This window comes from Globicephala melas, chromosome 21, assembly GCF_963455315.2.
Source record: "Globicephala melas chromosome 21, mGloMel1.2, whole genome shotgun sequence".
NCBI lineage: Eukaryota > Metazoa > Chordata > Mammalia > Artiodactyla > Delphinidae > Globicephala > Globicephala melas.
The window spans coordinates 18,895,668-18,909,017 of record NC_083334.1 but is presented as its reverse complement, the minus strand read 5'-3'; the positions used below and the strand labels follow the sequence as shown (position 1 = coordinate 18,909,017).

At 38.9% G+C, this 13,350-nt stretch overlaps 1 protein-coding gene across 9 annotated transcripts in view; it reads left to right on the top strand.

Annotated features, from left to right (window-relative positions):
- The first annotated feature begins 12,622 nt into the window (after window positions 1–12,622).
- TUSC3 (tumor suppressor candidate 3) overlaps window positions 12,623–13,350 on the top strand; it is a 183,087-nt gene continuing 182,359 nt past the window's right edge. For 3 of the 9 annotated variants that reach the window (XR_009560554.1, XM_060291573.1, XM_060291574.1), the window contains exon 1: window positions 12,625–12,972. Coding sequence is in view for 7 of the 9 variants with exons in the window: in XM_060291573.1 (XP_060147556.1) it covers window positions 12,835–12,972 (138 nt within the window). In the remaining 2 variants the exon portion in view is untranslated. Of the gene's footprint in view, window positions 12,973–13,350 lie in introns of all 9 variants that reach the window. The other 6 variants (XR_009560553.1, XM_060291575.2, XM_030832046.2 and 3 more) reach the window with 3 other exon arrangements.

Genomic DNA, 13,350 nt, shown 5'->3' with positions numbered 1-13,350 from the left:
GACTGGTGCTCAATCCTCAGTCCTTAGGACTTTTATGAAAGACTCAGAATTATCTGCCAGGTTGATGTAATAGGGAACCATCTCTCCATTGTCTCTCATCTCCTAATTGTCAAGGGTTACGCCATGCTACTAATCCCCCTGCATCTGTGGGTGTCTCTACCACAGTATCAGGCAAACCCTGAGTCAGGAAGTGAGAATTATGTGAGACAGTCTGAGTTGAAGCATTGCCCAGTGCACCTGTGTAAACCTGGAGTAAGTAATCACTGAATGCGTGGCTGAGCGGGGGAGGGTGTGAGGAAATGGAGTGGCACACGGAGGTGTCTGAGTGTCCTATAATAAAGGCATGGGCTCACGTTTACCATTTCCCACTACACGATATACAGTGGCTTTTGCAGTATCACTTGTATTATTACTTATTCCTTACATAACTTTCATGAGTGCTTGCTTTGTCTTCCAAAAAATATGTAAGCTCTCTGAGAGACAAGACTTATTTCATTTATTTTAAATGTACGATCACCCATCAATGTGTCGTGTTCCCTAGGGTAGCATGTTAAATAATTGTCAATTAAATAGTAAATGTATTTCAGCTTCTCAAATATTTTGCTTCTCAGATAATTGACTTTAAAAAGCTGGGTTTTTTAAAGTGTATTTCCTAGTAAACTAACCCATAATCCTAACACTTCAATAAAAAACTTTTTTCTTTGCCTATGTTAACTGCTGTGATCATACCACATACTTAGTATTATGCTCTTGAAAGTAGAAATATTAAATAGGAGTTAATTAGCATTTAAAATAATAGTAAGCCTATTTACTATAAATAATCCCTTTCAACAAATTTATAACCATCCAGCCATAATAATAGTGAACACTGTGGGATAATTAATAGACTTAATTCTCAGTTACCATATGTAATGGAAAGGAGTAAGTTGTGACTTAATTTTTAAGATCATTTACCTTTGAATTTGGAATATATTATGGACTTATAACAAAAATAATGTCTTATATTTATGTAAAATCAGTGGCTTTTGCTTCAACTTATATTCAACTTTTTTTCCTTAAATTAAGAATAGACTTTGTGGAAGTTATACCCAGCATTAGTATTGGAAGGAAGTTTATTTGAGATTTAAAGCCACAAAAAGGGTAATCTGTGTTTAAATAATTGTGACCATATATGACTTCTCTTTTCCTTTTACTTTTTTGCAAGTAGATATAGACATAGACAGACCCAATGAAGGACTCATTTTTAGATACCCAAACTTATGCTTAATTCTGAAACCGACAGAATGCATCTTGGGACTTAGCAGAGTGTAGGTTCTGTCTTGGCACAGAAAGAATTCAGAGAGAGGCAGAATGATAGGTAAGCAAAGAGTTTATTAGTATAGGCTGCTTGTGAGAGGTACAACTGGGTGGGCAAGGGAGTGCTGCCCTGAGAACTTAGTGGGCTACAGTTTTAATCACTTAAAGGAATCACTTTATCAAAGGAAAAGTGGGGAGGGGGAGAAGACCACCTTCTTCCTCATTCTTGAGTAGAAGTCATGCTTCCATCATCAGTTCCTCCTCTGTGTTGGGTGGGGGAGATTTCTTCTCCCTACATGGTCAAACTGGGACTGTGATTGGTGCAATGGAAATGAGCAAAAAGGTGGTAACGTATACTAAAATATGGTAAATCATCTCAGGTTTCAGTATAATGTCACCTCTTCCATATATATATATATATTTTTTTTTTAGAAGATATTGTGGGTAGGAGTTTATTAATTAATTAATTTATTTTTGCTGTGTTGGGTCTTTGTTTCTGTGCGAGGGCTTTCTCTAGTTGTAGCAAGCGGGGGCCACTCTTCATCGCGGTACGCAGGCCTCTCACTATCGAGGCCTCTCTTGTTGCGGAGCACAGGCTCCAGACGCGCAGACTCAGTAGTTGTGGCTCACGGGCCTAGTTGCTCTGCGGCATGTGGGATCCTCCCAGACCAGGGCTCGAACCCGTGTCCCCTGCGTTAGCAGGCAGATTCTCAACCACTGTGCCACCAGGGAAGCCCTTCCTTATATTTTTGTTTTCAGTGTGCACGGAGGACCGTGTCCTGGGAATCATTAACTTACTGGGCTCACTGGGCAGGATGTGGTTCTCATGCCACCACTGTTTTATTTTTGGGGGGCATGTCACATGCTTCTATGCATGGCTTTGTTGCTAAGCAAGCCTGCTTGGTTTTGTGGGCAAGCAAACCTGCTTTCTTGAGTGATTCTTAACTTACAGGGGTCTCCCATACTTCTTTCTCTACTTACAATTCCCTAGTGGGATTAACTCTTTAATCACCTACTGTCCCTTTACTCTGTCCCTGTCATTCCATAGCGAAACTCTTTTCACTACCATTCTCTCATGAGTGTGCAGTGGAGTTTTCTAGAAGTTATATGATATCACATCATATATGTGATTTGTGATATCACAACAGATTAAATGTAGAATCAATGTGAGAATACAGCTCTCTTTTATTAAGCCAGACAGCAAGATTGGCAAAAATGTAAAACAATGTCACCCTTTTCACTACTGCTTTTTAAAATAAAAACGTTATTTTATGTTAACAAGCAATTGACTTACTTTTATTGTTAAATAAATTGTTTAAATTTTTTCTCAGCTTTAATTTAGAACATGGCAAACATTGATCAATACAGCCCACATAATCAAAAGCTCTTTGGTTCTGCAATCATTTTCAAGAGGGTAAAGTTATCCTGAGTTCAAAAAGTCTGAGAACTGCTGCAGTGTATCAATAATTGTCCAATGATAGGACTAGGCAGAGAATTCAGAAAGTGAATTCAAGGTGGACTAGAAGATTCTGTGAAGGCTTTTTGGGGAAATAGGAACTTGCACTGGGTCTTAAATGATAAAGGGGAATTTGAGCTTTGTAGAATAGAAAGGCTCCCCAAAGTCGGGGAGCCAAAGACGGAGGTGCAAACCATGGAGTGGGCGGGGGTAGAGGAATTAGATGTGTTTGGCTCTAAGGGGAAAGCAAATGGTAGCAAAGTAATGAGAAAAGTAGCAAGAGACAGGTAGGAAAGACAAAGGCTAGAACACGGGACTAGGGGAATTTAAATTTAATCATATTGGCTTTAGGGAACCAATGAAGGTTTCCAAGCAGAAGGGTGACACATATAATTTTGCTTGGGGGAAATTCATTTTGGTGGTGTATTAGATTCTACATGGAGGGAAATTAGTCGAAATGTAATCTTAGGGGTCCCTGTATAAAATGATAAGGACCAGTGCTAGAGTTTCAGGGTCTGAAGCCTGAGTGATGGGTGAGAATGGAGTAGAATTAAGGAAAACAGAGCACACGGCAGGGATTGGAAGGAAAGATAAAATATTGATAATGATGATAAATCCACCATTTGATGTTGAAGACGCTTCTGGATCATAACTACTAAATGATGTTTGACACAATTTACATATTAAGTCTATTTTTTTCATATTGGAATTTTTAACTGTGTGAATTCATAAGCAAAGTGTGTGAAACATTTAAAAATTAATTTGAGGGACTGCCCTGGTGGTGCACTGGTTAAGAATCTACCTGCCAATGCAGGGAACATGGCTTCGAGCCCTGGTCCGGGAAGATCCCACATGTCGCGGAGCAACTAAGCCCGTGCGCCACAGCTACTGAGCCTGCGCTCTAGAGCCCACAAGCCACAACTACTGAGCCTGTGCTCTACAGCCCACGAGCCACAATTACTGAGGCTGCGTGCTGCAGCTACTGAAGCCCGTGCGCCTAGAGCCCGTGCTCTGCAACGAAGAGTAGCCCCCGCTTGCCGCAAGCAGAGAAAGCCCGCGCGCATCAACGAAGACCCAACACGGCCAAAAATAAATAAATTTTAAAAAATTATTTTGAATAACTGATGATTCTCCATTTTAATCATGCGAGGTCACTGAAAGTTTACTGTAATTTCCACATTGATATCAACTATTGGTCTGTTTTACTTCATAATCAAGAAAATATATTTCTTGTTGATTTAAAATTGTTAGTTCACGTATTATCAGCCCCTTTGTGTGAGAAGCATGAATGTCCCTGCAGCTTGCTCCTGAGCTACAGCTTCAATATCATTGCACAAAATAAATCCCTGCATTACAATGCTTTTTGTCTCCTTCTTTAGAAGCTCCATATGCATTCCCCTCATCCTACCCTATATTCATTTACATATAATTTAATGAGTAAAATGACTTTTAGTAATAAAACCAGTGTGGATTAAACCCCATTAACTAATAAATTGGGGTATTTACATTTTGAGCTTTTTGATTAGTCCTGGTTTTAGTCCAGGAAATATCCTTTGACATATTTCTTAATAACTAATTTAGCCCCTAGAATAGATGATGAACTCTTGCAGGAAATCAACTGAACGTGTCATAATATTCTACAAATAAAACTTAATGACTGATTATAATTTCAGCTAAATACTTAATTTTGCCAATATGAAAAAATACATACTTAGCTCAGCATTCGTGGTGTTTTTAAAAAAAAGCTACCCATTATTTCTTCCCTTGAAAAATGACAGAGTGAAAAATGAACATTTATTCAGTGAAATAAAATTATTGGCATATGAATATTGGCATATAAGGTGCCTTATTTGGTGAGTTTAGGAAATAAATTAGGAAGAAAGCCATGTACCTGAAGATTCAGTATATAGTTTACTCATTACATTTTAAAGTTCAATTTAACCTTTTACATATAATTCAAAAGAAGAGATAATTGAAAAGAGGTAAAAATAAGTTAACTTGGCCACTTGTATCCTAACAAATTACAGCATTTTTAAACCATGAAAAGTACAAATCAAAATAATCCTGTTAAGTATTCAGCAGGAAACTCACATCTGTCCAAGCTCAGACAATATGTTTGCCATAATAAGGAGAGTGAAATTATCTCTTCTGCTCACCTGGCTTCATAGATTCCTTTCCAATGTTTTCCTGGCTCTGTAGAGCACTTCTTCAATTATTTCAGAATCTCTGAGATACGCTCCACGCACTCCTGTGACCCTCTTGGATTCTTTTCTCTTTAAAAGAAAATTGCTACAGATTGCATGAATTCAATAGCTTCAATCATTTGTCCATATCCCTATCTTCCTTGTATATAATTTCATTAAGATGAATTGCATTGTCTTAGTGGGTCTAGAATACCCTGGAAGCATTCTGCCAAAAAGCCAGATTTTGGACTTTGACCTCAGGGCATCTGATTTATAAGAATTTAAGAAAGTGATGCCCTCCCCATTGGTCCTCACAGTGGCCCCCCAGTTACTAACCAATGCACCGTTCTTTGAAATTATATTTCTTGACCCTACCATATGCTCCACTGGCCCCTCCTGATACATGAAACATGCTGAACAAATAAGTGAAATGCTGCTCGAGATAACCAGACAGTCAACGTAATTAAATCATGTGCCGAGGGATGTTTCTGGAAACATCCCAAACAGAAACATTAGGTTCTAAAATGTAACTGTACAGGCGCATGCTCTTTAGTACCATAATTCCATTTGGTGGCTCTTGTACTCGACTATTCCTTAACACTGTGTTTTACATATGAATTTATATTGAATTTGATAGATATTCTAGGGCGGAAATCTAACAACCATGAAACGATCATATGCAAAGGATTTTTATAAATGCTACTAAATTATATGAATAAAAGGGAATATTTTAATGCTATGCGAAGTAGCACTAGGTTGAGGTTTAACAATACCTATAAAAATAATCTAATTTCTGTTGATTATGTAGATATAGTACTTCAAGATTTTAGTTACTAAGATAGAGTTTAAAAATAATTGAGTATAATTTATCATAACATAAAAAATATTTTTATTCTAGAATATTTCTAAGAAACGCTCAGCATAGAAAACTTGTTTTAAATAGCCAAGTGTTTGAAAAACACTGAAATTACTTAGATATACTATCTGACGAATGAGTATGTTTAGGAAAGTGAGAAAAGGCTGCTAGGATTAAATATTAATGCCTAACGTTTCCAAACTGGTTTTCAAACTGTGTTTCTTGGAGTTCTAGGTGTTTTCTCTTTACACTGTCCTCTGTGGAACATAGCGGCATCTGTATAACAGATCTGGGGGAAAAGGTTTTTATTCTCCTGTATTGCATCACAGTGTTAGGAATAGGGGGCTGAAGTCTCTGTTCACATTCTTGCGCCCTGGTAGTCTATCCTCCACACAGCAGCTAGCGGGATGCTTTGACACCACACTGATCAGCTCCTCTCTCCAGTGGAAACCTGCTGGATATCTAGCCATGTTTCTTTCTTTCTTTTTTTTTTTTATATCTTTATTGGAGTATAATTGCTTTACATTGGTGTGTTAGTTTCTGCTTTATAGCAAAGTGAATCAGTTATACATATACATATGTTCCCATGTCTCTTCCCTCTTGCATCTCCCTCCCTCCCACCCTCCCTATCCCACCCCTCTAGGTGGTCACAAAGCACCAAGCTGATCTCCCTGTGCTATGCTAGCCATGTTTCTTAGGCAAGGACTATGCCTATAGTATCTAGTAGAGTAGAGTTCATGTCTGGATTCAGTTAAATATTTATTGAGCACCTAGGACCACAGTGGGAGATAACATAGAGTTTATAATGTTTTAGAATTTACAAAGTTTTAGGTACTGTTCTAAATTATTGGCATGCATGCACTTCTTTCATCTTCATTGTCTTATTCTTATCCTCATGTTACAAATAAAGAAGCTGAGACACAGAGAGGTGATGTAATCTGCCTAAGATCACACAGCTAGTTAAGAAGAAGAGGAAGGAGTCTAGCCCCAGTGCCCATGCTCCCAGGGACTCCACTGTAATCAGTGCAGCGAGTACAAAGGTAAATTAAACACAGTCCTTGTCCTCAGAGTATTTACTATTCAGCAGGAGGGAAACATATTTGCAATGTAATGGTAAAAGATAATCATGACACTAGCAAATATTTATTAAGAATTTATATATTCTGAGCTTTGTAATAATTCCCTTATATGTATTGTTTAATTTAGCCTCACAAGAATCCTATAGATTTTTTGATTAGGAAATTAAGATAATTTTGCTCAAGATGAGAAGAACAAATTAGCTCCTGACTCCAGTCAGCTTGGATTCCTCTGGTTCTAACAGGTCTTAGTTTTCCTCTGTTGAATTATAAAAAACTTCACAGAACACACCAACCTTGCACAAGGCCACTCTGTGACTGTGACAGAGAAAGACAAAAATGAGTCCCGTTATAATCTTGTCAGAACATAGACACAAAGAAGAGCACATTACAAACCACAAAAATGACCAAACGTTCCCTATCTCAGCTGATGTAAGTGACTCATCCTTTTCTGATCAATTTTGTCTTTAGCTCTACTTTGTTCCTCTAACCTTCTAAACAGAAATGATTAAGACACCATCATGGACTTGCCCCTGTTTCTGACAGTTCCTAATCCAGTGCAGAACCATATTTTAAAAATCCTTCCAAAAATTTTAAAAACAAGCCTAAATCCTATAGCAGTTTCTTCTAACAGTCTTACTGAGATTCCCCCAGTTCCTCATGATGAGCTATCTCCTTTGTTTGCAATGAGCCAATAAACTCAACTTAGTTCCACTTCAGGTGTGTTCTTTGGCTGGAGGATATTAACAGACACTCAGGTTCCACTAAGGTTGGGCCGAGACCCTCACTGTTGGACCAGGACTCTAGACTCAGTAATAAGGTACACACTGGGCCCCTTTGAAATCTCTACCTGCTCAAGTGTTCAAGGTGTCACCCTGGCCACTTATGGGAGGTTAATTTCACTCTGAACTAAGCTCTGATTATTATTTCATTATGATTCTTCAGCATTGGGTTTTTTGTTTACTTAAGAACAAGTTCTCTTGGGACTTTTTTGGTCATATGATCAGATTTATGTTGTTTCTCAGTGAATTGTTTCCTGGCCTTGTCATATTCACTTCTATGGTCTGCTTGTTTATTCTATAAGAAGAAAAGTCTGTAAGGAGGGGATAGACATAGACCTGATAAGTCCATCTTTCAGCCAGTGCTGAAAAAGGAGTTCAGAAGGTGTCAACAGACTAATGTTCTTTGAGTAAAAATGCATTAGGTCACCATTTCAAAAACTTGTAAGGAGTTTTCCCTCAGTCTTGTGAGAAATAATTTATGTAGTTTCATCCCCAGAGTCGGGGGCGGTTTTCTGGCTCCTGATCAGGGCAAATTTTAGAGATACAAGTTTGCACAAACACCAACGTTACTGACCACTGGAGTTCTCATGGGGCCATCTTGATCTAACTCTGCAACTCTTTCAAGCCAAACCCCTCTTTCCTTTATGTTCTCTAAATATAAGATAGACTTACTCTCTGACTGGTGAAATTTCCCAGAGACGATGTGAAACTGCAATGACTGCTGGGGGAACTTTTGACATTAGCAAGATGTTCATTTGAAAGCTCCCTTGGAACAAAAGAGGAAGAAACTCTCATGGGGAGATTGTCTTGACTACAACAAAGAGATTATTTTATTCAATGTAGAAGACTTCTCTTTCATTTCATTTCTTCAGGGTACAATAATCCCTGGCTTTTAAACTGAATGGCTTGATAAAATTGTCAAACACTCTTTCTCTCTTTTGTGTATATATGCCAAAATGTGTTTTCCTGCATCTAAACTTTGTCTCCTCTCCTTGCAAATGAGAAGACAATTAGCTCTTTTCAGTGATAATTTAATATTTGTTGGAAGTTGGCTTCTTCTCACTTCTTATTTTTCTATTTCTGTTATTCTCCCTCTCCTTTTCTTGTGCTTGGGAAATCTAAAGAGTAACAGATTAGAAAAATCATATTTCTTGTATACATGCACTTTGGGGATATCTAGTGCAAACACTAAAAGTTGTTTAAAAAAAAAGAAAAACATTATGGTGTTACATTTGTTTTAAAAATTGTAGAGGCTTCAGTGTGCACTTACTAGCCTTCATTACTATAATTATGAGCTTAAAAAAAGAGATATTAGTTCCAATATGTGAAATAACTTTTGGCATTATTTAAAGGGTCTGTTAGATTTAGTTTACCATATAAAAATAATATTAGCACAATATTTAGATTTATACAAATCAGGGTTAAATTTCACACAGTTTAAATTCCCTAAAATGATTTATGATTTAAGTAATTATTTTTTTAATTAACATATATGAAAACATATATGTGTGTATACATATATGTATATATACATAATGAAAACAGTGGACATCTTTTTAAATGTTTAATTTTATGAAATTCTTACAATGTTGCCAATCATGAGGACTTAATGTATTAACTAAGATTATATTCCAGGTTCTTAACGAACTTCAAGACCTTGGACTATTCAGGACAGTAGTGACTATTATAATAGCCACTGTAGCTACTGAAATTTAAATTGCTTAAAATTAAATAAACATTCAGCTCCTCAGTTGCACTAACCACAGTTCAAGTGCTCAGTAGTCACATATGGCCAGTGGCTACCATATTAGACAGTACAAATATAGCACATTTCCATAACCAGAGAGTAGCATTAACAGCAGACTTAGACATATGATTAAGCTACTTAGAAAATAATCTTCGGGTGCTGGGTATTTTTAAGTAAGAAAGATAAAGCAACACTGATCACTGAAAACATTCTGCACCCAATTCCAATGTGTGGCAGGATTTTTCCATAGCACCAGGAATTCTCAAACACTACCCGGGTATCCTACAGTTGAACTCAATTTTGGCACTATTTACCCCAGAGATAGGAGATAGCCTCAGATCTCACAAGTTAAGTCCTCAGCCCTACAAGACTGCACACCTCCCTTCCTCTCTCCTCACCCTCCCACCCCTCCTTAGACTCCAGACACAAACCCAGGTTAACACCTGTGCTTCTGACAGTCATAAATTGGAAGTTCCAATGACCTGGGTTCTATTAATTTGCTAGAGTGGCTCAGAGAATCAGGGAAACATTTTACTTATTAGGCTATTGGTTTGTTATAAAAGGATGTAACTCAGGACCAGACACATAGAAGAGATGCCTAGAGAAATGTATGAGATAAATGGTGCAGAACTTCCATGCTATCTCCCAGTGCATCATTCTCCGCCCCGCCCCCCGCCCCGAGATCTCCACCTGTTCACCAACTCAGAAGCTCTCTGAACTCAAACATTCATTACATAGGCATGATAGATTAAATCATTGACCATCTGTGATTGATTCAACCTCCAGCTCCTGCTCTCCCCTCCCCAGAGGTCAGGTGTTGAGACCGAAAGCTTCAACCCTTTCATCACCTCATTAGTTCTCCAGGTAACTAGCACCATCCTTAGGTGCTTTCCAAATCTCACCTGATCAATGTTACAAAAGACACTTTTATCACTCTCATCACTTAGGAAATTCCACGGGTTTTAGGAGCTCTGTGCCAGAAACAGGACAAATATGGTCTTCAAAATGCTTTGATAACATCCCTCTAAAAGAGTATGGAAGACTAGATACCCTTTTGTGCATTTTAAAGCAAATATCTAAAAATTCTCATCATAAGTTTAAACAGCTGCAAAGAATAAAATTTCCAACAAGTTATAAATACTGACATTTAAAAAATAAGTCACAGCATTCTTTTAAATATTCCCAAAGTATGGAAATGATGGCCGTCATTATCCATTACAAAACTAAAAAACAAGAAGGAGCTCTTCTTTTTAACGGTTGAATATTTTATATTACATTTGTACCCTCCTGAACTTGTATTTCCATTCTATTGCCTCCAAGGATTTTAAATATGTGCTTTTCATAAAATTCTTTATTAAAAAGTAAATTTTGTATTGAAATATAATACACATAAATACATCATAAGTTTCTGGCTCAATACATTTTTACGAAGACTATACACTCATCTAATAGCCAGCATTCAGATCAAGAAATAGGTTGTAAAATATTTTTAGCACCCCAGGGTTCTCTCTTGGGTCCTCTTCCACTGTCCTGACTTCTAATCTGGGATAATAAATATAATAACCAACAATGGCCAGATCATATATAAAAATAGAGCTTGGATCCACAACCTGCAGCAGCCTACCCAGGAAACCAACCCCTTATCTATCATAACCCAATAAGCCAGGCTGCTGTAAGTTGGACTAGTAGGAAGTCAGATTGCTAGCTTTAATAACAATCTAGGAAACCAAACAATAACTTCTGTAATAATTGATCCTGAATGGCTAGGGCTTGATTAATAACTGACAGCTTCCCTAATTTTTGTCCCTACGTCCAGCTTAAGACCAACTAGAGAAAGCTAAATATGTACCCCTAGACAGTCACATAGGTGCCCCCTTCTGATTAGCCCACCTACAGCTTCCCGCATGTCCACAGCCTCCAGTCATAGCACAGCTGAAGCCTTCCTCTTTTTCTACTACTACTGTTTCCTACTTTTCTGCCTATCTTTGAGTCTTTGCCCAAACTCAGGTGATGGCAGCTGACTCACTTGTTATTGCAAGTTCTGAATAAATGGCCTTTGCCTGTTCTCATTTGGTTGATCTTTGTTTATTTCTACAAATCCCAATATATTTTGTGTCTGGATCTTTATGCTGTAAAATTCATTCATATTATGTATAAGTGTCATTAGTTTGTTTTTATTGATATATAGTGTTACTATATCACAAATTATTTCTCTATTTTACTGTGATGGATATTTGGTCTTTTTCCAGCTTGGGGCTTTTATGAATAAAGCTGCTATACGAATTGGTACCTATCACGTGCTGACTGTATGTTTATGTGGAACTTTTGGGTCTTGGGTAGGTGTATTTAGCTTTAGCACGTACTGCCAAACAGTTTTTCAAGGTGGTTAAACCAATTTACTCTCCCACAGGCAGTATAATCTGATAGAATTTTATCCTAATATATACTTTTTTATGCTTGGAAGTCTTTTATTGATCTTTTTATGCTTCAGAGTCATTCTTCTATGCAGACAAAGAGTTGTATAAATTGAAATTTGATATAAACAAACTTGTGACCATGAGGCTATATTAAAATTTATGTTTTGCACTGAGTTATCGTTATTAGTAGTACCGCATTGATCAAATCAAAATAACGTGTTATGAATTTGAGAAAACAGTAATACACAGGAAAATCAAAATTGTATTGGGAAAACATTACTTGTAGAAATAATTAAAGTTTTTAAAAATTAGTTTATGCATCTGTGGATAAGAATTATTTCTAGAATGAGAATATTCGGTATCACTTTCTTCTTATTTTAGATTTTTGTTTATGTTAAGTGCTAAGAAACTATGTTCACAATAATTAGACAGGCATAGAAGATGTCTATTATCACAATATCACTCAGTTCTTTGAACTACTGTTGAGTAAAAATGTCCCAATGGGATCAGATTGCCATTAGCTAGAAGGGCCAGATCCTTACTAATTCCTCAAAGCCCTTCTCCATCATCGAAGAAGGCAATTATGTCTGTCTCTGGTTCCAGGTAAAGTGTTGGATAAACAGGACCCTCGCATATTCCCGAGACCCGGTGTTGGCTTCAGTGGCAGGGCAGCCTACGGTTCAGATCGGCGAGGTGGAAAGCCGCGCCCCCCGCTGCCGGGGTCTCCGGATGGAGTCCGGCCGAGAGCGCAGCGCGGCGTGCACGGAAGCTCCGGCTCCCTCGCCACGCCCACTTCCTGCCCCATCCTGGGCTTTTCCAGGTCTCCTCTTCCAGTGAACCGGATGCTCCGTCAGTTACCTCCTCCGCGTCCTCCGGTGCTTCCCGGCTCCCTGGCAAGGCCGCAGGCATCCACGCGGGGACGGTCAGGGGGCTCCCGGCGGCTGGCCTGGCAGGTGTAGGGCGCCGGTAGGAGCTGGGCGCACACGGTTACCGAGCGTGGAGGAGACACGGCCCTGCGGCGATGGGTGCCAGGGGCGCTCCTTCACGCCGGAGGCAGGCGGGGCGGCGACCGCGGTATCTGCCCACCGGGAGCTTTCCCTTTCTCCTCCTCCTGCTGCTTCTCTGCATCCAGCTCGGTGGAGGACAGAAGAAAAAGGAGGTAGAATGAATCCTCTGGGCATTCCCGGGAGGGCCAGGACGGGTCCGGGAAGGCGGGCCGCGTTCATAGGCAGCCTTCCCGCGTTGCTAGGCAGCCGGGCCGCCAGGTGTGGGCGATGGCTGTTTTGGGGAGAGGTTGGGAGGCCTTTGCGCAAGTCCTTTGGGCTCCACAGTTTCAAAAGTGGGGTTGCCCAGTGCTTTCTCAAAAAACAACGAAGCATCGTCTTTTGTGCGCCTAGCACCTCACACCTTTAAGACACGGAGCGTTTTTGACCCTTACTTGAAGGCAGAGTTTCGGGGCTGTCGAGTCAGTAAAAAAGAGTGTGTTGGATGTGAAAATACCGTTTAGGAGTATTTCAAACCTATAGGAACGAGTTGT